General features: G+C 42.0%; 1 protein-coding gene across 3 annotated transcripts in view; it reads left to right on the forward strand.

Annotated features, from left to right (window-relative positions):
* The first annotated feature begins 10746 nt into the window (after positions 1 to 10746).
* The window catches only part of wdfy4 (WDFY family member 4), a 191577-nt gene continuing 174842 nt past the window's right edge, over positions 10747 to 27481 (forward strand). For 2 of the 3 annotated variants that reach the window (XM_064934603.1, XM_064934605.1), the window contains exons 1-6: positions 10748 to 11166; positions 15671 to 16009; positions 16970 to 17081; positions 17852 to 18063; positions 18614 to 18742; positions 19100 to 19289. In XM_064934603.1, the coding sequence (XP_064790675.1) occupies positions 11152 to 11166; positions 15671 to 16009; positions 16970 to 17081; positions 17852 to 18063; positions 18614 to 18742; positions 19100 to 19289 (997 nt within the window). In that variant the 5' untranslated portion in view covers positions 10748 to 11151. Of the gene's footprint in view, positions 11167 to 15670; positions 16010 to 16969; positions 17082 to 17851; positions 18064 to 18613; positions 18743 to 19099; positions 19290 to 27481 lie in introns of all 3 variants that reach the window. The other variant, XM_064934604.1, reaches the window with a different exon arrangement.

Raw genomic sequence — 27481 nt, forward strand, 5'->3', positions numbered from 1 at the left:
CCTCATACTGTACATTGTGCTCCAGTCCATACTGTCAAAAACAAGTTTAATTTAAGAAGACCACAAGTGGGGCTCTTATTGCTCAATCTAATTCATAGGCCTAACAGACACGTTTAAACTTGCAAACTTTTGATAGGCTTCAACAGCTGCATATTATCAAAATATCAAAGTGTCACTAACCAAAAAGTTAACAATAGGCCTATACCTCATGTCTTGAAAAGGCCTATAGCAGTATTCAGGAAGATTTTTATTTTTATTTTTTTATTTCATCTTTATTTAACCAGGTAGGCTAGTTGAGAACAAGTTCTCATTTGCAACTGCGACCTGGCCAAGATAAAGCTTAGCAGTGTGAACAGACAACACAGAGTTACACATTAAACAATTAACAAGTCAATAACACAGTACAAAAAAGGCGAGTCTATATACATTGTGTGCAAAAGGCAAGGAGTATTGAATTAATTGGAATGACTGCAAATCTGACAGACTTTCGTTTTTATTTAAAGATATAGCCTAATTGTATTATTACCTGTAGTGGAAGACAATGGGTTAGAAGAGGCCTACATAACCAACCCAAAAAGAAAAATGCAACATCCATTTATGACCAGCTATGTAAACTCTAACATTGATTTACCCTGCAATAGATGTTGTTCAATTGGTAAAATGAATTTGTGTCTTCTTCTAATGTCTCTTAATGTGCAACTCCACCACATTTTAACCTAATTTTTATTATATCCAGCACAATTCCGGTGTCTACATACACTAAGTGGCTAGTTTATTAGGTTCACCCATCTAGTACCCGGCTAGTACCTCCAGAACAGCCTGAATCCATTGGGGAATGGAAATGTTTCTCAATTGGTATCAAGATACCTTATACAGTGCCTTGCGAAGGTATTCGGCCCCCTTGAACTTTGCGACCTTTTGCCACATTTCAGGCTTCAAACATAAAGATATAAAACTGTATTTGTTTGTGAAGAATCAACAACAAGTGGGACATAATCATGAAGTGGAACGACATTTATTGAATATTTCAAACTTTTTTAACAAATCAAAAACGGAAAAATTGGGGGTGCAAAATTATTCAGCCCCTTTACTTTCAGTGCAGCAAACTCTCTCCAGAAGTTCAGTGAGGATCTCTGAATGATCCAATGTTGACCTAAATGACTAATGATGATAAATACAATCCACCTGTGTGTAATCAAGTCTCCGTATAAATGCACCTGCACTGTGATAGTCTCAGAGGTCCGTTAAAAGCGCAGAGAGCATCATAAAGAACAAGGAACACACCAGGCAGGTCCGAGATACTGTTGTGAAGAAGTTTAAAGCCGGATTTGGATACAAAAAGATTTCCCAAGCTTTAAACATCCCAAGGAGCACTGTGCAAGCGATAATATTGAAATGGAAGGAGTATCAGACCACTGCAAATCTACCAAGACCTGGCCATCCCTCTAAACTTTCAGCTCATACAAGGAGAAGACTGATCAGAGATGCAGCCAAGAGGCCCATGATCACTCTGGATGAACTGCAGAGATCTACAGCTGAGGTGGGAGACTCTGTCCATAGGACAACAATCAGTCGTATATTGCACAAATCTGGCCTTTATGGAAGAGTGGCAAGAAGAAAGCCATTTCTTAAAGATATCCATAAAAAGTGTCGTTTAAAGTTTGCCACAAGCCACCTGGGAGACACACCAAACATGTGGAAGAAGGTGCTCTGGTCAGATGAAATCAAAATGTAACTTTTTGGCAACAATGCAAAACGTTATGTTTAGCGTAAAAGCAACACAGCTCATCACCCTGACCATACCATACCCATTGTCAAACATGGTGGTGGCAGCATCATGGTTTGGGCCTGCTTTTCTTCAGCAGGGACAGGGAAGATGGTTAACATTGATGGGAAGATGGATGGAGCCAAATACAGGACCATTCTGGAAGAAAACCTGATGGAGTCTGCAAAAGACCTGAGACTGGGACGGAGATTTGTCTTCCAACAAGACAATGATCCAAAACATAAAGCAAAATCTACAATGGAATGGTTCAAAAATAAACATCAAGGTGTTAGAATGGCCAAGTCAAAGTCCAGACCTGAATCCAATCGAGAATCTGTGGAAAGAACTGAAAACTGCTGTTCACAAATGCTCTCCATCCAACCTCACTGAGCTCGAGCTGTTTTGCAAGGAGGAATGGGAAAAAAATTCAGTCTCTCGATGTGCAAAACTGATAGAGACATACCCCAAGCGACTTACAGCTGTAATCGCAGCAAAAGGTGGCGCTACAAAGTATTAACTTAAGGGGGCTGAATAATTTTGCACGCCCAATTTTTCAGTTTTTGATTTGTTAAAAAAGTTTGAAATATCCAATAAGTGTCGTTCCACTTCATGATTGTGTCCCACTTGTTGTTGATTCTTCACAAAAAATACAGTTTTATATCTTTATGTTTGAAGCCTGAAATGTGGCAAAAGGTCGCAAAGTTCAAGGGGGCCGAATACTTTCGCAAGGCACTGTATGTACCAGGAAAACATTCCCGCACCATTACATCCCCGCCACCAGCCTGTACCGTTAACACTGGGCAGGATGGGGCCATGGACTCATGCTGCTTACGCCGAATCCTGACTCAACAGTAACCGGTATTCATAGGACCAGGCAAAGCTTTTACACTCCTCAATTGTCCAGTATTGGTGATCGCGTGCGCACTGGAGACGCTTCTTCTCATTTTTAGCTGATAGGAGTGGAACCCGGTGTGGTTGTCTGCTGAAATAGCCCATCCATGACAAGACTCGACGAGTTGTGCATGTCGAGATACCATTCGGCGCACCTCTGTTTTACTGTGCCGTTTTTTGCCTGTTTGTGGCCCGCCTGTTAGATTGCATGATTCTTGCCGTTCTCCTTCAACCTCACATCGATGAGCTTTTTTTCTCCCACTGGACTGCTGCTGACTGGATGTTTTTTGTTTGTAGCACTGTTCTCGGTGAACCCTAGACACTGTAGTGTGTGAAAATCTCAGAAGGCCGTTTCTGAGATACTGGAACCGGGACGCATGGCACCAACGATCATGCTGCGCTCAAAGTCGTTTAGGTCACTCATTTTGCCCATTCTAATGTTCAATTGAACAGTTACTGAATGCCTCGATGCCTGTCTGTCTGCTTTATATAGCAAGCCACGGCCATGTGACTCACTGTCTTTAGGAGACTGTCTGCTCCGACAGGAGTGTATGTGAACTGGCCAGGAGTGTATGTGAAAACGGTGCATTTCTTCGTTTTGTAGAATAAATATATAAAGTTAAAAAGTTATACGTGACAACATAACCAAAAGTTAAAAAAAATAAATTTAAAACTGTTTTTCAAACATTATGAGAGTTACAGTGATGTGGGGAAAAATAAAATATCCTCCCTCTGGATAGAAACTCGTCACAGATAAGCATTTTTTTAGGACCTTTCTTATCTTTTTAACCACAGATCATAGAAATGCACAGTTTTCACGTAAATAGACACTGTTATTGTGCTGGAGATAAGGACTATGAAGTTGAAGAGTAGCGGAATTCCCCTTTAAGGGGAAAGTAACAGACTACATTACTGAGTTTGGGTAATCTAAAGGTTACATTACAAGTAACTGTAACGGCCAAATCAGGAAGTGCGGTTCTCCTTTAACTACTTCCTCACCCTTTGAGAAAGCTACAACAACTGAATGAAAAACTATAGCATTACACAAAGTGATTGCCTTTGATGTAGACTACTGTCACTTCTAAACTTTTACATAGTTCCTGGAGTGCATGTTTAGTGTGACTAAACGACCAGTACTTATGAAGTAATGATCATTAATATGGACATATTTCCTCAGCTTTAGTTCTCTTATGTGTAGAGAACATTGGCATGTATTCATGGATGCCAAGGGAAGCCAGGCTTCCCCAAAACAATTGACCAAGAAAAAAACATACAAAATACTTAATCTTTCGTCTCTCTGTGTTTCATAAATGTCCTTCAATTCGCAAGAGATAAAATAATAAAATAATAGCCAATCAGCGTTGAGCTAAACTGAGTAAGCTCAGCTGTGAATGGTCCTGGCCCACCAAAAAAAAGTGTCAATGGAAGCCAGTTTGGATTTGACCAAACGTCATTATCGACCAAAATAAGATATAATTGTTGTATCTTGTGTTGTTGTCTTCTGGTGTCTAGCGAGCTAGCAAAAATGGTCCCTTTCCCAGATTAGACATGGATGGAGATAAGTATTTGGCATTGTGGTTTTACTTCATTCTCCGTACTGGCCAGTGATTATAATGTCGATTCTGATCCAACCATAATTCATAAATTGTGCCCCTTGGCTGAGAAGATGGAAGTTCAACATGAATCTAGGTGTAGTATGCTAATGTTAACTAGCTGGCCTGGTGCATCGTCGCCCAAGAAAGGTAGTTAGGCTGGCGTGCAAGCATTTTAGCCAGGTAGCCTAGGACAACAAAAACTAAAGGCGTGTACTATATGACAGAGTCATAGACCATATAGTCAACATGAAAGAGGAGGATGACATTGGTGTTTCTCTACAGGCAGGGTGAATCAACATGCTTTGTCTACTTGCACGCACGCACGCACACACACACACACACACACACACACACACACACACACACACACACACACACACACACACACACACACACACACACACACACACACACACACACACACACACACACACATTCACAGAAATCAGTACCATGGACAGCCCCATCATATTTACCTGAAGTTGATTGGACTAAATCATTTTTGGCATCTTTTCGTTATCACTGTATTAGATTAAGCAGAAGTGATTTGATGTTAAAATGGTGCTGGAATAGTGGCGGCAGTTCCTGTTTTCTTTGCGACTTGCGGTAAACATTAGCTTGCTTGACCATGCTGTAGGTCATTTTTGTCAACTGTTAGTTACATGCAATATGTTTTGTGGACTTCAACAGACAGATGTTGTTGCTCTCCTGTTTTGTAATGAAACATATACAGTATGTGGTTGAATTTATTCTGCAACTGTGTCTCCTTATTGTCTCAGCCTTTGGCCTATTAAAAACAAAAAAACAATGTTTTAAGCACCTTAATTGGGGAGGACGGGCTCGTGGTAATGGCTGGAGCAGAATCAGTGGAATGGTATCAAATACATCAAACACAGCCTCCACTGGTTTTAAGTGAGAATAGGCATTGGTCTGAAGCTGAAAAACAAAGGAAATTCACATGAGTACTACAATGCCTATTCCGCCAATGCTCTACCAAGGTTTTCCAGCACATAGCTTTGACTTACTACAGTAGCTACGTTGGTATTGCACTTCAAACCATGTGTAGGCAAGTTGCTTGGGATTCAAACCTTCTCAAACACACTCAAACACACTAATTAGAGGAGGTGTTTCCACAATAATGTGATTTAAATGTAAATTTGTACCACACACAAGGTAAAGAATTGGATTCTTCACACATTATCTCATTAAGACATTATCTCATTAAGCTACCTTTTCATGCTTTTTAAAATTAAATAAATGCAAGCTTTGCTTTTATACTTAGACCTTCAGGCTTGATTGAGCTGTTTTGTCTTGTAGTAAGGAGTTTCATGCCCGTATTTCTTTATTTTAGCAAAACATGTAATGAAAAAACATCGGAATAACATCCCTTTTTGATAAGTAGGTGCCCAACATAACAACAGGTGGTGGTGCGTTGGACACAGTAGCTCAGATATATAAGTTACTATGCCTGCTTGCATTCCTGATTTATGTTACTGTTAGCTTACCTACAGTATGTAATATTGAATTAAGCTCAGAACCACTTGTGTTTCAAACATGGTCCTGTTTTATCAATTGCTGTGCTGATCAATGAATAGTTTATTACCTCTGTCCAAATAATATGTAGCTTAGATATATTTGTACAATAATACACATTTACAATAGGCCTATATCTAAAAATACATACAGCCAAATTATATAGATACAGTGCCTTCGGAAAGTATTCAGACCCCTTGACTTTTTCCACATTTTGTTAATAAGTTTACAGCCTTATTCTAAAATTAATTAAGTACATTTTTTTCATCATCAATCTACACACAATACCCCCATAATGTTTTTAACCTTTTTTATAATTTTTTTCTCATTTAGATATATTTTTTAATGGAAGTATTTAATTTGCAGGTATAGGTATTCAGACCCTTTAACTCAGTACCTTGCTGAAGCACCTTTGACAGCGATTACAGCTTCGATAGTACTTGGGTATGACTCTACAAGCATGGCATACCTGTATTTGGAGAGTTTCTCCCATTCTTCTCTGCAGATCCTTTCAATCACTGTCAGGTTGGATAGGGAGCATTGCTGCACAGCTATTTTCAGGTCTTTCCAGAGATGTTCAATGAGGTTTAATTCCAGGCTCTTGCTGGGCCACTCAAGAGGCTTGTCCGGAAGCCACTCCTGTGTTGTCTTGGCTGTGTGCTTAGGGTGGTTGTCCTGTTTGAAGGTGAACCTTCACCCCAGTCTAAGATCCTGAGAGCTCTGAAGCAGGTTTTCATCAAGGATCTCTCTGTACTTTGCTCCATTCATCTTTGCCTCGATCCTGACCAGCCTCCAAGTCCCTGCCGCTGAAAAACATCCCCACAGCATGATGCTGCCACCACCATGCTTCACCGTAGGGATGGTGCCAGGTTTCCTCCAGACATGGTGCTTGGCATTTCGGCCAAAGTGTTCAATCTTGGTTTCATCAGACCACTCTCATGGTCTGAGAGTCCTTTAGGTGCCATTTGGCAAACTCCAAGCAGGCTGTCATGTGCCTTTTACTGAGGAGTGGCTTCCATCTGGCCACTTTACCATAAAGGCCTATTTTTAGAGTGCTGTAGAGAGTTTTTATTTTACCTTTATTTAACTAGCTAAGTCAGTTAATGTTCTAGGAACAGTGGGTTAACTGCCATTTTCAGGGGCTAAATGACAGATTTTTACCTTGTCAGCTTGGGGATTCGATCTTTCAACCTCTCAGTTACTAGTCCAACGCTCTAAACACGAGGCTACCTAGGTTCTCCCATCTACACAGAGGAACTCTAGAGCTCTCTCAGAGTGTCCATCGGGTTCTTGGTCACCTCCCTGACCAAGGCCCTTCTCCCCCAATTGCTCAGTTTGGACAGCCGGCAGCTCTAGGAAGAGTGTTGGTGGTTCCAAACTTCTCCAAGGTCCAAGGTTACCATGCTTATTTCCCTGTTGACGGGGCAGGCGTTGGAATGGGCTTTGGCCATTTGGGAGAGAGGAGAGGAGAAGCTGGATTCCAATGCGAGGTTTATGGCTTTGTTCAGAGGAGTTTTCAATAATCCACCATGGGACAGGAGTGAGCCCCTACTCAAACTATGGCCATAGGACCAGACAGTTTACCAGGATCTCCGGAAGTTTTTATCCAAGACCCGCACCACCTGTCCCCTCTTCATCGCCCCTGAGACTGTGCCATCGACCTGCTAACAAACTCTGCGTCTCCGCACAGCTGCATCTACCCCCTGTCGGTGGCTGAAACCAAGGCTCTGAAGAAGAACATCCAGAAGGCTCTCCTACAGGGTTTAATTCGCCCATCCACCTCCACTGCGATGGCTGGTTTCTTCTTCGTGGTCTTCGTCCGTGTATAGACTACAATGCCATCACCACCAAGTACCGCTACTTCCTCCCGGCCGCCATTGAACAGCTCCGCGGGGCCTAGTTTTTTACCAAAATGGACCTGTGGAGTGCCTACAATTTGATCCACACCCGGGAGGGGGATGAAAGGAAGACTTCCTTCAGCACGGTGTCTGGGCAATATGAGTACTTGGTGATGTCTTATGGTTTAGCCAATGCTTCATCGGTGTTCCTTGCATTCGTGAACAAGGTGTTTCGGGACATGCTTGGGCGCCAAGTGGTCATGTATATCGACTATATCCTGATCTAATTGGCCACCTTGGAGGAAAACATCGTCCTGGGACGCATCCTGGAGAACCATCTGTACATGAAAGCGGAGAAGTGCCAGTTCCATCAGGTCGCTGTCTCCTTCTTGGGATATCAGAGCAGCCCACAGTGAGTAGTTATGGAGGAAAGGAAGGTAGATGCGATCAGGTCATGGCCAGTCCCAACCATCATAAGGCGTTTGCCAACTTTTACCGCCACTTCATCAGGAACTTCAGCTCCATCACCTCTCCTCTCAACTCTCTCCTCAAAGGAAGTTGGCATGGAATCCTGCAGCTGATGAGGCCTTCTGCCTGCTGAAGGGGCATTTCAGCTCCACCCGTTGCTGAAACATCCAGACCCTACACGGCCCTACGTGGTGGAGATGGACACCTCAGAAGTGGGCGTGGGGGCCGTCCTATCACAATGCCAAGGTAATCCACAAAGACTGTATCCATGTGCAGACTACTCTAAACAATCTCCTGCAGAGAGGTACTATGATGTCGGTGATCGGGAACACCTGGTGGTGAAGTTGGCACTAGAGGATTGGAGACACTGGCTGGAGGGTGCCAAGGACCATTAAGTACTGGTTGCCCACCTTGGCACAGTACGCCTCCTACAATGGCAACTCCTGCTCCGTATGTGCCCAAACCAGGTTTCTCTGGAACGCTCCAGCAGGGAAACTCCTTCCCCTCCCTGTGCCTCAGCAGACTTGGATCCATCTGTCGATACATTTTGTCACTGATCTTCCCCTGTTTGATGGTTTCACCACTGTTATAATTGATGTGGACAGATTCTTCAAATGCTGTCGTTATATCCCTCTCTCTGGTCTCCCTACTGCCCCTCCAGGTCGCTGAGGCACTGTTTCAGTAGGTCTTCCCAAACTATGGCCTTCCCGAGGATATCGTCTTTGACTGTGATCCCCAATTCACGTCATGTGTATGGAGAGCCTTGATAGGGGTCATGGTCATCCTCATATATCAGTACAGGCCTCAGTCCAATGGGCAGGTGTAGTGGACCAACCAGGAGCTGGGGAGGTTGCTGAAGAGTCACTGTCAGGACCGTCAGAGGGAGTGGGCCCAATTTCTTCCCTGGGCGGAATAGGCCCAGAACTTGTTGGGGTACTAGCCGGCCCTGGCTCCGTGGACCCAGTGCCAGACCGAAGCCCCTGCGGTGGATGAGTGGTTCCCGGCGCGCAGGAGAGGTTTGGGAAGCTGCCCACTTGAGGCTCCAATGCACCATCCGGTGCAAGAAGGAGCGGGCGGATCGCCACCGCAGTGAGGCACCAGTTTAACATTTTGGTGATCACATCTGGCTCTCCACCAGGAACCTCCTGCTCTGCCTGCCCTGCAGAAGCTGAGTCCCCAGTCTGTGAGGCCAGTCAAAGTCCTCTTGAGGGTCAATTACTGATTAGAGCTTCCCAAAGACTATCGGATCTCACAATCTTTTCACGTTTCCCTCCTCAGGCCGGTGGTTCCTGGTTCCCTTGTTGATGCCGTCCCCCACAACACCCATCCACTTCCCCTGGGCATCGAGTGTAGTCCTGCCTATGCTGTCAGGTCCCTTCTGAACTCCAGACATTGTGGGGTCGGCTCCAGTACCTGGTGGACTGGGAGGTTCATGGTCCAGACAATCTAGATCCCAACATAATCCGAGACTTCCACCTTTGCCATCCTTTGCTGTCAGGACCAGCCAGTTCCTCGTCCTTCTGTGCCGTCCTCCTGGTCAGCGTCGTCCTGCGGCTTGTGCCGCGCATCCACTCCCGCTCCTCCTGTCACGTCCACTTCCTCTCCGGCGCTCTACTCTGCTGGTCTACTAACCACTGGTCCTCGCACCCCATCCATTATGCACACCTGTGCCTCATTAGGTACACCTGGACTTCATCACCTTCGTGATTACTTCCCCTTTACATAGCACTCTGTTGTTATCACCCACCAGACAATATTGTTTATGTTTTCATGTTTAGACGCTTTCTTGTTTTGTATCATTCAATGTTCTTCGTAATTAATTGATCTTGCTTTCTGACTCCCTGCATCTACACTGACATATTTTCAATCTGTGTGATCTCAAACAGCCTACTCCCACAGATTCACAGACTAGCGGCAAATAAACTTGAACAAAGCGGAATCAGGAAATGAATGCCCACTCTCCATTGCTATTCATTGCAGATCCTTCAGTCTGCTTTGATCAACCTTTTTTGCCTCTGTGTGGGAATCTGGTTCGGCGATAGGCTACTTTGTTTTATAGAAGAGCCGGTACGCAATTCCCCCCAAAATTTGAAGTGCTAGTATGGTGCTCTGGACAGTGCCGGCCGAAGTCAAGCACTGACCATTACACTATGAATCTTGATTTTAACACCTTGACTTCGACAGACCATTTAAATGTCTGGAAGCGTTAGTTCCAAAACTACTTTGTGCATTCACTCAATAGTGATTGCATGTTTATTACTCTTGTTTGGATAGAATATAATAGTGTAAAATAATTGATTTGTTACAAACATACTAATTTCATCAAGAAGTTAAACATGTTAGCAAGCATTTTATTATATTTTGACTGCGCGCTGCTGGCTGGCTGCAACTTGATCTCATAGCATTTAGTATTATTCTGTACGTAAATCCGAGACACTCCATTTAGTATGACATGTTACGCAATTATCACAACACAGGTTGTAATATGGCTTTTTTTCTGGCTTGGCTTCTCTGGTGCTTTTACGCACACATCGCTACTGGTAGGGGAGTGCTAATCATAGAAAAAAATATTTTGTTTATGTTTGGCAACACGTTTGTCCTGCTTTTTCATTACTCCTCATCACCACAAGTAACATGACAGGTCTATAGAAAGCCAAACAGGTCTCTTTTGCAGTCAAAATGTGGAGTGGCGAGAGCTGGGAGGGTTCCGCCATAGTTACCAGAACAACAGGGTTCTTCACTTCTGCTTTCGGCTGTAGGAAATGAAGCACATGACCTGGCCCTGCTGATGTAAGACGGAGCAAAGTTCAGATCAGACCACTCTTGCTCTCTCTCTGCAGATTACTGAAGGGACTGCTGTAGTGGAGGAGACACAGATTAGTGAGAGGTTTGAGGACTCACACATACACACACTGTACTGAAGGGCTAGAGTAGTCATGTCCCTAATGGTCAAAGCCTGCATGCCCTGACATGGGAACAGAGAGAGGGAAAGGGAAAGAGAGAGAGAACCCTTGTTTGGATTTAACAACTCCGATCCCCCTGGCTGTCAGTGGACTCATAGATGACTCTCACACAGGTAGGTACAGTTACAGTATATACTATGGGCCTGCTCTGAGACTAGACTTGTCAGGCTGTCTTTGTGTCAGGATGAGATTTTATTACAGTGAGGTTGTATTATAGCAAAGTATTTTTTATTTTTTGTGTTTGGGAGAACAGGTTTATGTTCTCGTGAACAGACATATTGCTCTTCCACTCAATACTGCTTTGCTGTACTGGAACGAACCAGTTCTGTCATGGTATGAGGAAGAGCTTAGCAAAGGGAAAGAGAGAGAGAGGGCTAGAGAGAAAGAACAGCGCTTGGTCCCCTTACATGGTTTTCACAGATCAACTTCAACTTCATGTGAAGCTCATTCTCATTACTCAGTTATGTTTAAATCTGTTTCTGTGTGTACCAATATAGCAGGGATAATGGGCAGCACAAAAGGCCCTGTGTGAATGTGTGTGTGTGTGTGTGTGTGTTCCCCCACACACACACACAAACACACGGGACAACCAGTATGAGCAAACAGAAGCAGATTTCCTTCCCTGCAGCAAGCCCAGTGTTACATCACAAGACAACAATTACATCTTAATGTGACTGTGAATAGCTGATAGGGAGAGTGTGTGCGTGTGTTCCCTCACCGCTGCGTGGGAGACTAGTACGAGATGTAGAAGGATTAGTCAGTGATGTCATAAATTTCAACATTCTTCAGAAATTAAAGTGCCGGTGATCCAAAAGGTGAGCTAATCTCTTAATGAATTGAACCAAATGATTTGAACAGTTAGCTGGCTCCCAAATGTACGTTTGTGTTGCATTTCATTCTAACCCCTTACCGTTCATATCTCTTTATAGTGCACTTTCAAATCACACCCTCAAGGAGTTCATTAGGCACACTTAGTTCCTCTGGTGTGTTCCAGTCCGTCTTTATTGTGAGTCACATGGTGATTATCTCAGAAAAAGACAATTGAGAAAACTCAGAGGTCTGCGTTTATTGTCGGAACTAGGGTTGTGAAATTCCAGAAACATATCTCCCTCCATGATTTCCTTCATGCTTATTTGCTCCTGATTCTGGGAATCCTCCAACCTGTTTTTCTGACAAACATGGGAAAGTTTCTATAATTTTGCAACACTAGTTGGGACCTAAAGATGTTGTCATGCTCACCCTTCTCACTCTGAGCTGTTGACTGCTTAGAGGTGATAAAAATTGTGGACAGACGGGGGTCTATCAGTAGTCTAGCTTTCTTTATTTCCCTAGGCGAGCTGTTTATAGAGGGACTGAAGACAATAGGAGAAGTGTAGTCTGATTTTAAGTGTGCTCCTATGTCACTGCCATTCTGCAAACAGATGTGTCCAACACGGATTATAATCTATTCATTAATCAAATCAAATCAAATTTATTTATATAGCCCTTCGTACATCAGCTGATATCAGCCTAAAACCCCAAACCCAAGCCTAAAACCCCAAACAGCAAGCAATGCAGGTGTAGAAGCACGGTGGCTCGGAAAAACTCCCTAGAAAGGCCAAAACCTAGAAAGAAACCTAGAGAGGAACCAGGCTATGAGGGCTGGCCAGTCCTCTTCTGGATGTGCCAGGTGGAGATTATAACAGAACATGGCCAAGATGTTCAAAGGTTCATAAATGACCAGCATGGTCAAATAATAATATTCACAGGCAGAACAGTTGAAACTGGAGCAGCAGCACGGCCAGGTGGACTGGGGAAAGCAAGGAGTCATCATGCCAGGTAGTCTTGAGGCATGGTCCAAGGGCTCAGGTCCTCCAAGAAAGAAAGAGATAATTAAAGAGAGCATACTTCAATTCACACAGGACACCAGATAAGACAGAAGTACTCCAGATATAACAAACTGACCTTGGCCCCCTGACACATAAACTACTGCAGCATAAATACTGGAGGCTGAGACAGGAGGGGTCAGGAGACAATGTGGCCCCATCTGATGATACCCCCGGACAGGGCCAAACAGGAAGGATATAACCCCACCCACTTTGCCAAAGCACAGCCCCCACACCACTCGAGGGATATCTTCAACCACCAACTTACCATCCTGAGACAAGGCTGAGTATAGCCCACAAAGAACTCCACCAGGGCACAACCCAAGGGGGGGGGGCGCCAACCCAGGCAGGAAGATCACATCAGTGACTCAACCCACTCAAGTGACGCACCCCTCCTAGGGACGGCATGGAAGAGCACCAGTAAGCCAGTGACTCAGCCCCTGTAATAGGGTTAGAGGTAGAGAATCCCAGTGGAAAGAGGGGAACCGGCCAGGCAGAGACCGCAAGGGCGGTTCGTTGCTCCAGAGCCTTTCTGTTCACCTTCACACTCCTGGGCCAGACTACACTCAATAATATGACCCACTGAAGAGATGAGTCTTCAGTAAATACTTAAAGGTTGAGACCGAGTTTGCGTCTCTCCCATGGGTAGGCAGACCATTCCATAAAAATGGAGCTCTATAGGAGAAAGCCCTGCCTCTAGCTGTTTGCTTAGAAATTCTAGGGAAAATTAGGAGGTCTGCGTCTTGTGACCGTAGCGTACGTGTAGGTATGTACGGCAGGACCAAATCAGAGAAATAGGTAGGTGCAAGCCCATGTAATGCTTTGTAGGTTAGCAGTAAAACCTATAAATCAGCCCTTTCCTTGACAGGAAGCCAGTGTAGGGAGGCTAGCACTGGAGTCATATGATCACATTTTTGGGTTCTAGTCAGGATTCTAGCAGCTGTATTTAGCACTAACTGAAGTTTATTTATTGCTTTATCCGGGTAGCCGGAAAGTAGAGCATTGCAGTAGTCTAACCTAGAATTAACAAAATCATGGATTCATTTTTCTGCATCATTTTTGGACAGAAAGTTTCTGATTTTTGCAATGTTACGTAGATGGAAAAAAGCTGTCCTTGAAACAGTCTTGATATGTTCGTCAAAAGAGAGATCAGGGTCCAGAGTAACGCAGAGGTCCTTCACAGTTTTATTTGAGACGAATATACAACCATTAAGATTAATTGTCAAATTCAACAGAAGACTTCTTTGTTTCTTGGGACCTAGAACAAGCATCTCTGTTTTGTCCGAGTTTAAAAGCCATCCACTTCCTTATGTCTGAAACACAGGCTTCTAACGAGGGCAATTTTGGGGCTTCACCATGCTTCATTTAAATGTACAGCTGTGTGTCATCCGCATAGCAGTGAAAGTTAACATTATGTTTTTGAATGACATCCCCCAAGAGGTAAAATATATAGTGAAAACAATAGTGGTCCTAAAACGTAACCTTGAGGAACACCAAAATTGACAGTTGATTTGTCAGAGGACAAACCATTCACAGAGACAAACTGATATCTTGCCGACAGATAAGATCTAAACCAGGCCAGAACTTGTCCGTGTAGACCAATTTGGGATTGCAATCTCTCAAAAAGAATGTGGTGATCGATGGTAATCAAAAGCAGCACTAAGGTCTAGGAGCACAAGGACAGATGCAAATCCTCCGTCTGATGCCATTAAAAGGTAATTTACCACCTTCACAAGTGCAGCCTCAGTGCTATGATGGGGTCTAAAACCAGACTGAAGCATTTCATATACATTGTTTGTCTTCAGGAAGGTAGTGAGTTGCTGCACAACAGCCTTTTCTAAAAATGTTGAGAGGAATGGAAGATTCGATATTGGCCGATAGTTTTTTAGATTTTCCGGGTCAAGGTTTGGCTTTTTCAAGAGAGGCTTTATTACTGCCACTTTTAATGAGTTTGGTACACATCCGGTGGATAGAGAGCCGTTTATTATGTTCAACATAGGAGGACCAAGCACGGGAAGCAGCTCTTTCAGTAGTTTAGTTGGAATAGGGTCCAGTATGCAGCTTGAAGGTTTAGAGGCCATGATTATTTTCATCATTGTGTCATGAGATATAGTACTAAAACACTTGAGTGTCTCCCTTGATCCTAGGTCCTGGCAGAGTTGTGCAGACTCAGTACAACAGAGCTTTGAAGGAATATGCAGTTTTAAAGAGGAGTCTGTAATTTGCTTTCTTAATAATCATGATCTTTTCCTCAAAGAATTTCATGAATTTATTACTGCTGAAGTGAAAGCCATCCTCTCTTGGGGAATGCTGCTTTTTAGTTAGCTTTGCGACAGTATTAAAAATACATTTTGGATTGTTCTTATTTTCCTCAATTAAGTTGGAAAAATGGGATGATCGAGCAGCAGTGAGGGCTCTTCGATACTGCACGGTACTGTCTTTCCAACCGAGTCGGAAGACTTCCAGTTTGGTGTGGCGCCATTTCCGTTCCAATTTTCTGGAAGCTTGCTTCAGAGCTTGGGTATTTTCTGTATACCAGGGAGTTAGTTTCTTATTAGACACTAAGGGATAACCCAGACTGAGCCAACCAACCGGGAATTCTGGAAAAACTGGGGATTTAGGGAATATTCTGGAATTTTGCAAACTTAGGTTGACTATCCCAAACACTCTGAACCACCCCCCACCCCATCCTCTTTCCGTCTCTCTCTTTCTCTATTTCACTCTCTGTCTCTCCTCACTGTTTGTCTGTCAGGAGCAGATGGCTGACGTGGAGAGGATCAACAAGGAGACAGGGGAGCTGAGCGCTTCAGAGGAGCTAGCTGCCCCCCTGGATCTGAAAGAGGGAGGGGGGGGGGAGAGAGGTGGAGGACCCCAGGCCCATCCCCTACTGGTCCTCCGAGAGATGCTCCAACAGATGGAGACACACACACACAAGGATAGTATGAACACCTCTGGCCAGAAACACACACACCTCTCCCCTGACCACACACATACCAAAAAGGAAATCATGGACCAGAGTGAGTTAGACACACCCCTCCCCCTCGACCAAAAAGAGGAACACTTGCGCCGAGTCCTGCCTCTCTACATACAGGTACAGTACTGTGGTGTCTCTGGTCCCATATGTGTTTGTGCGATCTTGCCAACTTCTGTGGTTATTGTCATGCCAAACAGCCACAGGAGTTGGCTATATGTCACAAACAGATGTGGGAGCAGGCTAGGTATCCCCTTGCTATCTTTCTCTCTAATTATAGGAAATGGCCATTATCAGATCATGTTGGTTGACTCTAATGATAAAGTCACTTCTTCACTATAACCCAATCAGAAACCCTTTGACTATGCTTATAAACAAACTGATAGGATTTATCCTACGATTTCCTCCCATAATAGCAAGTTAATGACAATGACAATCATCATGGAAAGTACTGTCCTTTGGCTGAATTCCAGCACTGATCTGTGTGCCCATTGAGCAGACTGCTGTGTGTGTGTGTGTGTGTGTGCGTGTGTGCGCGCGCCCATTGATCTAGTCAGAACCATGGTGATAACCGTAGCCACAGGCGTAAGCAGTTTCTGAGTCTTTCCATTGAACTAAAGGAGGGAGTTTTCATGTGTGACTGGTGTGTGTATGCAAACACAGGCTCCATGATGTGCGCAATGGGATTTCACCAGTATATAGGGGCCCATTCAAACGCATCACCCATATCCATATCTTCTTACAGGTTTCCATGCAGACACTATACATCTGGTGTTGTGTATTTGTGTAGTTGGTATTGTATGTCTGGTATTTGTGTAGTTGTTATTTGGTGTATCTGATTCTGCAGTGTATAAAAAGGGAAACGAAACCTGCATCTGTGCTTCTGCTAAATACTAATTCATTGCATCCACTATTCCAGTATGCCTTGGCTCAGGTTTTTATATGTATCAATACATTTACTGCCGTAAGACTATTCACTGTAAAGTAAACTAGCAACACTCAATGCTAGCTAAACCTAACTACAGTAACCATCTCTCCCTCTCTCTCTCCCTTCCCTCTCTCCCTCTCTTTCTACTGTAGGTATGTGAAAGTGGTGGTGGGACAGAGGAGCTGGATCTGAGGAGGCTAGCTGCTCTGACTGCAGACACTGTGGTCTCCAACATCCATGCCATACTGGCACAAAAACCTGCAGGTATTTTATGGTCATCATGCCTTTATTATGGTTATGGCATGACTTCCCTCTGTGTTCTGCTCAGTCATATTTCTCTGATAAACTTTACTGGGTTACTGCAGGTTATTAGAAGGAAGTGTGTGCGAGCGTGACTGTTTGTGTGTGAGCATGCTTGCATGTTAGTACTACCTGACTTCTTTAGAGAAGTGGATACTTCTGTTTTTAATTCCAAAATATGTTTTCATGTTGTACTGTATGTCATGTTTCTCTGTTGTGTGTTTCTCTGCTGTACCAGAACCTCTATACAGATAACATAGTGTCTTGAAGTTATTGGTTTAATAGTTTAGTGTTTACATACCAGCACAGTACAGTAAATGTACTAGAGCAACTCTTTAGAAAGTCAACAATACAGTGTGGTTTAAAAACTCAGTCAAACTGAATAACAAAACCGAAATATACCTCATGCAGACCTTGGTGTTTGAGACTAGAAAGTGAAAGTAGTTTCAGTGGATGGTAAAAATACGATTATTATTTTTAACCTCTGCGTTAGAACAGGCTCTCTGAGAACTCAGATAGGTTTCTTTTCCTATCCACTAGGCACTTCAAGTAGATCTGAAAGGAATGGCTACATACAGTGTAGGAAATATGGTAGTAACTTCTCCAACTTGCCCTTTGATAAGCTTCAGTGTCTAAGGTCAGGTGTTATGGGGTTGTTCCTGGACAGATTTGTATGTGTTTCTGCTCATTGGGTGTATCTGTGATTCTAACCCTTGTTGTGTCTCTTCTCCTAGAGGAGGCTCGCTACGAGGTGCAGAAGTTCTTCCAGAGAAGAGACGAGACGGACAACACAGACGATATAGACAACAGTGAGATAGACAGCAGGGAGACAGACAGGACAGAGGAGACAGACAGGGGAGAGTCACACAGCCAGACAACACAGACAGACAATGCAGGATGGCTTCTGTTGAAGACTCTGTCTTTCCTGACTGCTACAAACTCTACTGTGGGTGAAGTTAAACATGTTTGAATCTAAAGCATGGCTACCCTGATCCTTTAACAGACTGACTGTGGTTTACCACATTATAGTTTAACCTGTGTACTGTAGCCTGAAGTCCCAGGTAACTGGAAGTGAAACATCTGGAAACTCCCAGTGTTGTTTAGTTAAATGATGATTCAGTGTGTGTTAATAAATCAGAGTTGCTCCAGTGCATAGGACTTGGCAAGCCCCTCACAGACAGACATGTCCTTGGTGGCATATTTTAGTAAGCAATGCAATGTGTTTTTGTAAGTCGCTCTGGATAAGAGCGTCTGCCAAATGACTTAAATGTAAATGTAAATGTTGTCAATTACACGTTTAAAAAGGCAAGTCATAAAAGCTGATCAGATTTAATCTTGCTAACAGTAAAAGTTCCTTCTTTTTTATTTTATTTGTGTTTTTTTCTCTCTTTAGGAATTGCTCTATTCATTAAAGCCAGGTTATATTGTGTTATCTTTCTCTGGGAGGTGATTTGGTCTGTAAAGTCAAATTGTTGTGTGTTCTTCACTATTTTTAGGAATTAATGTCTGTAGTAAAGCCAGGTCTGCCGGCGGCCCTGGTGAAGTGTCTCTACCTGCTAGTTTGTCTACCGTCCCGGAAGGAGAGAGCAGCAGTAGAGGAGACCTTTCAAGAACTGCTCACACAGGTGAGTTCTCTAGTCTATTTCAGCAGTATCCTCAAGGTTAGAGAGGCTGGCCAGGAAGAGCATGGTTGTCTGTTCGAATCCCAGTGCTGATAGAGAATATCAGTCCATTGTGAACAGTGCTGGCAATAGAATCTCAGCTGGTCCATTGTAGCTCAGTTATGGCACTTTGGCGCTTACAATAGTGGGTTTGGTTCCCGGGTCCAAACATATGTTAAAAAAGGTATGCATACATTACTAAGTTGCTTTGTATAAAAGTGTCTGCTAAATTATGTATATTATTATTAATATACAGTATGCTACCTACTGTCATGTGACCTTGATCAAGGCACTTAACCCCTAACCTCCTCTCCTCCTTAGGTCCTGTTACAGCTGTGCTGTCACCCTTCCAGTGTGGAGGAGATGGTGGAGACTGAGGAGTTGCAGTGTCTGATCATCTCGCTCACATCACTACACGACCAGACTAGTGCCCCCTGGAGGCACCAGGCATCACGTGTTCTCAGAGCTGTCTCTGCTGCTAAGACACCCAATACCGTCCCCTTCCTACAGGGTGAGCTGAAGTTCAAAAATTCAAATTTTAGTTGTCAATTACACTAATATATTCAGTATTAGTGGCCCATGCAAGAATCAAACCCACAAGCTTGTTGTTGCAACCCCTATGCTCAAAACAACAAACATGGTTCTCAAGTAGATATTGAACAGGAGTTGAGTTGAGAAGAAAGGGCTGACATTATCATCAGTCAACCAACATGATCCTATTATTATTATTTTTCAAATGTTTTCCTAATCAATGCAACGCTGGTGTTTGATTGCAACATACAATTCCTCAATTGAGAGTGGTAGTGAGTCTATATCAGTTTAGCTTCAATTATCGGTTGGATATTTTTCCCATCAGTGATGTAAACCAAAATTGGTTCTGTGAAAGTTCCAACATTCCTTAGGTCGTGGCAAATGTTCTCATAATAAAATAACTGACCAGTCGTGGTGATGATTAGAGAATATTTGTATAAAACATTCACCTGATGTTGCAACAACGCTCCTAGAAAACATTTATTCTGTTCTTTAAAGGTTCCCAGAATGATTAATTAGGTTGTGGGAACAGTCTGCCGAGAACAATGTGTGGACTTCACATTAGATATGTTCCCAAAACATAAAAATCGTCCAGTTGGGTGGATGATTCTACAATGTTTATTTTGGGGTGCAGAAAAACATTCACAGAATGTTTCATTAGGTTGTTGAAATATCATGTGGACATGACAAGAGATATGATCCCAAAACACAAACATTACAATATTTCTATCAGGTTGCAAAAAAACATTTGCCTGATGTTGCAAGAACATTCCCAAAACACATTTTTTCTGTCCTTTAAAAGTTCATAAAACATTTATTTAGGTTGTGGGAATATTGTGAAGATATGACAAGAGATAGGTTCCCAAAACACTAAAACTGTTTAGTTGTGCTGACATTCAGATAATGTTTGTATCAGGGTACAAAAAACATTCCTTTGATGTTGCAAGAATGTTGACAGAACAGCCTTTCTGAGTTCTTTAAAGGTTCCCAGAATATTTAATGAGGTTGTGGGAACAGTGTGGGTACAATACAAGAAATAGGTTTCCAAAACAGAAAATATGCTCAGTTGTGATGACATTCATACAATGTTTAAGTTAGGTTGCACAGGATATTCTCTTAATGCTGAAAGAATTAAATACATTTTTATGCTGTTCATAGCATATTTGTTTTAGATTTAACATAATGTTCAATTTATGTTCGCGCAATAAACATTTTACCTGGTCTTGGAGGTCCTCATAACATTTCAAGAACATTTAGAAAATTGTATATTTAAGTTTTACCTAATACAGATGTAGGATCTTAATATTATCACTCTTTTGTTGCTGGGAATTTTCCAGCACTACAGGAAATGCAAACTTGTAGTGTATTTGAGTTTTAAAAAGGCTTCTTAAGTTTGTAGTTTCCACTTTGAAATGTCTGACTTTATTTGCCCTAATGAACCATTTATCAACCCCTACAAAAATGTCCATTAATTATAATGAACATAAAAATTGACATTTCCTGTAGCCACAGGATGATTTTCCTGCTGTAGCCAACTGGCTCAATTAAGATCCAACATCTGTATAACCACAACATTCTCAGCATGCGAATTTGTAGCTCCATAAAGCATAAGAAAGCAAATTGGAATGCCTCCCCAATTATGTTTCTCTCCATATTTAATAGTATTTCACATTTGAGGAATGTATTGTCGATGATATAGGGACACATGGCATTTTGATTTAATTCGTAGAACATTCAAATAACATATAATCATACAATTGCAACCTCATACAATTGCAACCTTACATACTAGTAACATGACTGATAGTGAATATTCGATATAGATTTTTGTTTGACTTTTGTAACACTTACCGGATCATCAAACATCACACTTGTTGTAAATCTTTTTAGTACACGTTCACCATCACATGTACACAAATTATTTTAAAATTAATAATATTGAAATTGTAAAATTATTACAATGTCTCGAGTAACATTTACCTGTTTATTAAATGGATCAAAATGACAGATATTAAGTTAACTTTGAATATGACCGTAATTGAAACTGTACAGACTACGGACTTTGTTTAATGTTAGTCTTCATTGGCAACTATCTGTGCTGGAGGACACTAAAAGATGGTGCTGGCAGGCTTAAATAATAAATTAATGTCAAATCAATTGCACTAAGTGGTTGTTTTTGTTTGCTATCACAGTTTACCAGAAGTCGTAAACAATTACCAAACTAAATGTGTAACTAGTACTTAAGTAGTTTTCTGACCGTATACTTTTTTACTCTTTCTTGAGTAGTTTCTTAAGCAGACTACTTTTACTTGAGTTCATTTCAATCTAAGTAATAGTACTTTTACTTTAGTACAGATTTTCAGTACTAAACCCACCTCTGCAAATTATATATATAAAATGTGTGCAAGGATCCACACTGGAAGAAAGCTTATTGTTCCACAGTAGGCCTACATCTGTCAATCATCTGATAGCCCAAATCAGCTCATCAACTCAGCCAGGCAAACACAAACGGTAGCCTACTATCAGTTTTCACACCTTTCATTATGTGACAATGGATAGGTTAACGGGTATTCTACAATATGTAGACTATTGGAATATGATGAATTAACAAAGGGCCAATTGCAACCATTGATGGCGCTAGATTATCACCGGCTGATGTTTCATTAACTATTAATATGCTCTAAATTCACCCGCAAAGCTGATCTCAATTTCAACCATTATAGGTCACCTCATTACCGCTCCCTAAAAGCTGATGTCAGTGATACCTGTGGTGGTTAATTTCTTTACTATCAAATGAGGAGAGACAAACTTATTACACAAGTCAGAGTTATACTTAAACTAAATCTTTAATAGTGAGAGCTTTGCAATAGCGGCGGCCGGTCGACGAATCACCGTCTCTGATGATTCGTTGAGAGCGGTGAGACAAAAGTACAAAGGTCTTTTATATCCAAGATACACCCCTTTCAACCAAGATGACGAACAACAGATATATAGAATGGGTCACAAGGTTAAGATCTGTATGAAAGATACCTAATAATACATAGCAGACAGTATCTGCTGTGTCAACAGTTTTCATTGTATAGACCAGTGTCTGGCCCTCCTACTCCAAACTGGAACCATCTCTCCCTGGTACGGTATAGAACAGAAACATTAACCCATGCTCTGGAAAGTTCTTTAGGTTTTATCACCCAAAAGACATCGTAAATCTCCTGTCAGTGTTATCTCCCAGAGGCCCATCCTCAGTAGAACACACACACAATAGTTAAGAATACCCTATTCTGTTGACTAAAACAACCATTTTATGCAATAAAAGTATTATAACATAATCTTGCAATTATGCCACCATATGCCTTAGTCAAAGATATGTATATAATGACAAGATGCTCATGTCTCTAACAATGGGAGTTATTTTCCCAAAGGCAGGAAGGCAGGCGAGAAGTTTAGGTCTGCATATTAAGCCCATAGAAACGCATTGGCTTATTCGCCTCTTCTTCTCTTCCTTAGTCCTGATTGCAACCAAAGTCTTTCAAGATATGTTCGTACTCTAGTTGGTGTTGTCATTGGAACAACTAAGTAATTTTTTTAACAGACTAAGGGCCATTTATGCGTTTACCATGGCTAATCTACTATAGCAATTTACCAGACAACTTATATAAATGAAAACTGTTGGTGTAGCCTGTTGTTATTATTTTATTTGTTTCCTATTTATGTTATCGAAAAGTGTTTGGTATGGTAATTTCTTATCAATATCGGGGTAAAATATCCCTGGACTGTCCATATTTGAAATGTGTAACTAAATCAAGTAAATCGGTAACGCCAACACAGTAAGGCTATATTTACACACTGAAGGCAGCGGCCCTAACCACACCAGGCCATGACTAAACTCAATTTGGACAGTTTGTTCGTAAACTTTGGATACACTTCACACTTGTATGTCGTAGCTTAGTGGAAAGCTATATCTATCTTGTGATATTACGATATATATAACGATGGTGTTTGATGTGCATTTCAGATACATTTTTGCACATTTGAAGGTTGCAGTAATAGGACCTTTTTTATTTTACCTTTATTTAACTAGGCAAGTCAGTTAAGAACAAATTCTTATTTTCAATGACGGCCTAGGAACAGTGGGTTTGAGGAGATTTGTACCTTGTCAGCTCGGGGGTTTGAACTTGCAACCTTCCGGTTACTAGTCCAACGCTCTAACCACTAGGTTACCCTGCCGCCCCTGCTGACCTAAGCCTAGTGTTTGAGTGAACAAGAATATTATTTTGATAGCAGGCCTGATCCCAATGATTCAACTGCCCCTGCATGGAAAATACCAGTAACTGTGTTATTCACCATCAAAGATAACTATTCACCCCTCACTTTTTTGTGTTAAATATCCAGTGATGTCGTTCCACTTCACCTTTTGATTGTGTCCCACTTGTTTTTGAATCTTCACACAAAAAATACAGTTTTATATCTTCATGTTTGAAGCCTGCAGCAAATGTGAGGCTGAATGATCCAATGTTGACCAAAAAATGATGATAAATACAATCCAAAGTTCAAGGGGCCGAATAAATGCACAAGGCACTGTAAATTGAGATTTTGTGTCACTGGCCTACACATAATACCCCCACAATGTCAAAGTGGAATTTTGTTTGTAGACAATGTATGAAATTAATAAAAACATAATGCTGAAATGTCTTCAGTCAATAAGTATTCAAACCCTTTGTTATGGCAAGCCTAAATAAGTTCAGATGTGCTTAACAAATCACATGATTTGCATGGACTCATTATGTGTTCAATAGTAGTGGTTAACATGATTTATGAATGACACCCCATCTCTGTACCCTACATATACAATTATATGTCAGTTCCCTCGATCGAGTAGTGAATTTCAAGCACAGATTCAACCACAACGACCAAGGAGGTTGTTCAATACCTCGCAAAGAAGGGTACCGATTGGTAGATTTGTAAAAATATAAAAAGCAGGTGCTGAATATCCCTTTGGGCATGGTGAAATTATTAATAACACTTTGGATGGTGTATTAATACACCCAATCACTACAAAGATACAGGTGTCCTTCCTAACTAAGTTGCCGGAGAGGAAGGAAACTGCTTAGGGATTTCACCATGAGGCCAATTTTAAAACACTTACAGAGTTTAATGGTTGTGATATGAGAACTCAGGATGGATCACCAAAATTGTAGTTACTCCACAATACCTACCTAAATGACAGAGTGAATAAAAATATTCCAAAACATATATCCTGTTTGCAACAAGGCACTTAATTAATACTGCAAAACATTTGGTAAAGAAATATTTTTTTTGTCCTAAATACAAAGTGTTTGGGGCATATCCAACACAACACATAATTTTCAAGCATGATAGTGGCAGCATCAAGGGTATGCTTGTCATTGGCAAGGGCTAAGGAGTTTTTGGGGATAAAAATAAATGGAGTACAGCTATATGCACCGGCAAAACCTGGTTCAGTCTGCTTTCCAACAGATACTGGGAGATTAATTCACCTTTCAGAAGGACAATAACCTAAAACACAAGGCCTAATCTCCCTGGAGAGTTGCTTACCAAGATGACATTGAATGTTCCTGAGTGGCCTAGTTGTAATTTCGACCTAAATCAGCTTGAAAATCTATGTCAAGACTTGGAAATGGCTTTTTAGCAATGATCAACAGTCAAATTGACAGAGTTTGAAGAATTTTAAAAACAATAATGGGAAAATGTTGTATAATCCAGATGTGCAAAACTCTTAAGAGATTTACCTTAAAAGAGACACGGCTGTAATTGCTGCTGAAGGTGTGCCTACAAAGTATTCACTTTGTCATTATGGGGTATTATGTGTAGATGGGTGAGAAAACAATCTATTTAATCATTTTGCATTCAGGCTGTAACACAACTACATTTGGAATAAGTCAAGGGAATGCTTTCTGAAGGCACTGTATGCTGCACACTTCTGGGCCCATCTTTACAAGGTATCCATGACTGAGTGCTGATCTAGGATCACTTTTGCAATGGGGGACTATTTCAAGCATCTCAAAGTAGGAATTATATTGGGTGCATTTTCTTACGTGGAACAGTACATTTTTATAATTTGTTTTTGTTTACAGTTAATTTAAAATCTGCATTTCTGACTGGATTTACAAATCTGAACAAAATAAAGACATCCTTTTTTTTAGTATACACTACATGATCAAAGGTATGTGGACAGCTGCTCCTCAAACATCTCATTTAAAAATCATGGGCATTAATATGGATTTGGTCCCCCCTTTGCTGCTATAACAGCCTCCACTCTTCTGGGAAGGCGTTCCACTAGATGTTGGGAAATTGCTGCGGGGACTCGCTTCCATTCAGCCACAAGAGCATTAGTGAGATAGGGTACTGATGTTGGGAGATTAGACCTGGCTCGCAGTTGGTGTTCCAATTAATCCCAAATGTGTTTGAGTGGGTTGACGTCAAGGCTCTGTGCAGGGCAGTCAAGTTCTTCCACACCGATCTCGACAAACCATTTCTGTATGGACCTCAAATTGTGCATGGGGGCATTGTCATGCTGAAACAGAAAAGGGCCTTCCCCAAACTGTTGCCACAAAGTTGGAAGCACAGAATCGTCTAGAATGTCATTGTATGCTGTAGCGTTAAGATTTCCCTTCACTGGAACGAGCCCGAACCATGAAAAACAGCCCCAGACCATTATTTTTCCTCAACTAAACTTTACAGTTGGCACTATGCATTGTGGCAGGTAACGTTCTCCTGGCATCCGCCAAACCCAGATTTATCTGTCGGACCGCCAGATGGTGAAGTGTGATTCATCACTCCAGAGAACACATTTCCACTGCTCCAGAGTCCAATGGTGGCGAGCTTTACACAACTTCAGCCGGCACTTGGCATTGCGCATGGTGATCTTAGGCTTGTTTATGGCAGCTCGGCCAAGGAAACCCATTTCATGAAGCACCCAATGAACAGTTATTATGCTGACGTCGCTTCCAGAGGCAGTTTGGAACTCGGTAGTGAGTGTTGCAACCCGAGGACAGATGATTTTTACGTGCTATGTGCTTAGCACTCGGCGGTCCCGTTCTGTGAGCTTGTGTGGCCTACCACTTTGCGACTGAGCCGTTGTTGCTCCTAGACGTTTCCACTTCACAATAACATAATTTACAGTTGACCAGGGGAGCTCTATCAGGGCAGTGATTTGAACAAACTGACTTGTTGGAAAGGTGGCATCCTATGACAGTGCCACGTTTAAAGTTCTTCAGTATGGCCATTCTACTGCCAATGTTTGTCTATGGAGATTGCATGACTGTGTGCTCAATTTTATACACCTGTCAGCAACAGGTGTGGCTGAAATAGTAAAATCCTCTAATTTGAAGGGGTGTCCACATACTTTTGTATATACAGTGCCTTCGGGGAAATATTCAGACCCCTTGACTTTTTCCACATTTTGTTACGTTACAGCCTTATTCTAAAATTGATTAAATAAAAACATTTCCTAAGCGTTCTACTCACAATACCCCATAATGACAAAGTGAAAACAGGTTCTTAGAAATTTGTGTTAATAAAAAAAAAAAAACTTATTTACATAAGTATTCAGACCCTTTGCTATGAGACTCGAAAATAAGCTCAGGTGTATCCTGTTTTTATTTTATTTGACCTTTATTTAACTAGGCAAGTCAGTTAAGAAAAAATTCTTATTTTCAATGACAGCCTAGGAGCAGTGGGTTAACTGCCTGAGCTAGTGTCGAGTCACCGATCTGGGGAAGGGTACCAAAAAATGTATGCAGCATTGAAGGTCTCCAATAACACAGTGGCCTCCATCATTCTGAAATGGAAGAAGTTTGGAACCACCAAGACTTTTCCTAGAGCTGGCCGCCAGGACAAACGGAGCAATCGGGGGAGAAGGGCCTTGGTCAGGGAGGTGACCAAGGCCCGATGGTCACTCTGACAGAGCTTTAAAGTTCCTCTGTGGAGATGGGTGAACCTTCCAGAAGGACAACCATCTCTGGAGCACTCCACCAATCAGGCTTTTATGGTAGAGTGGCCAGACCTCAGTAAAAGACACATGACAGCCCACTTTGAGTTTGCCAAAAGGCACCTAAAGACTCTCAGACCATGAGAAACAAGATTCTCTGGTCTGAAACCAAGATTGAACTCTTTGGTCTGAATGCCAAGCGTCAT

This window comes from Oncorhynchus masou, chromosome 24 (assembly GCF_036934945.1).
Source record: "Oncorhynchus masou masou isolate Uvic2021 chromosome 24, UVic_Omas_1.1, whole genome shotgun sequence".
Taxonomy (NCBI): Eukaryota; Metazoa; Chordata; class Actinopteri; order Salmoniformes; family Salmonidae; genus Oncorhynchus; species Oncorhynchus masou.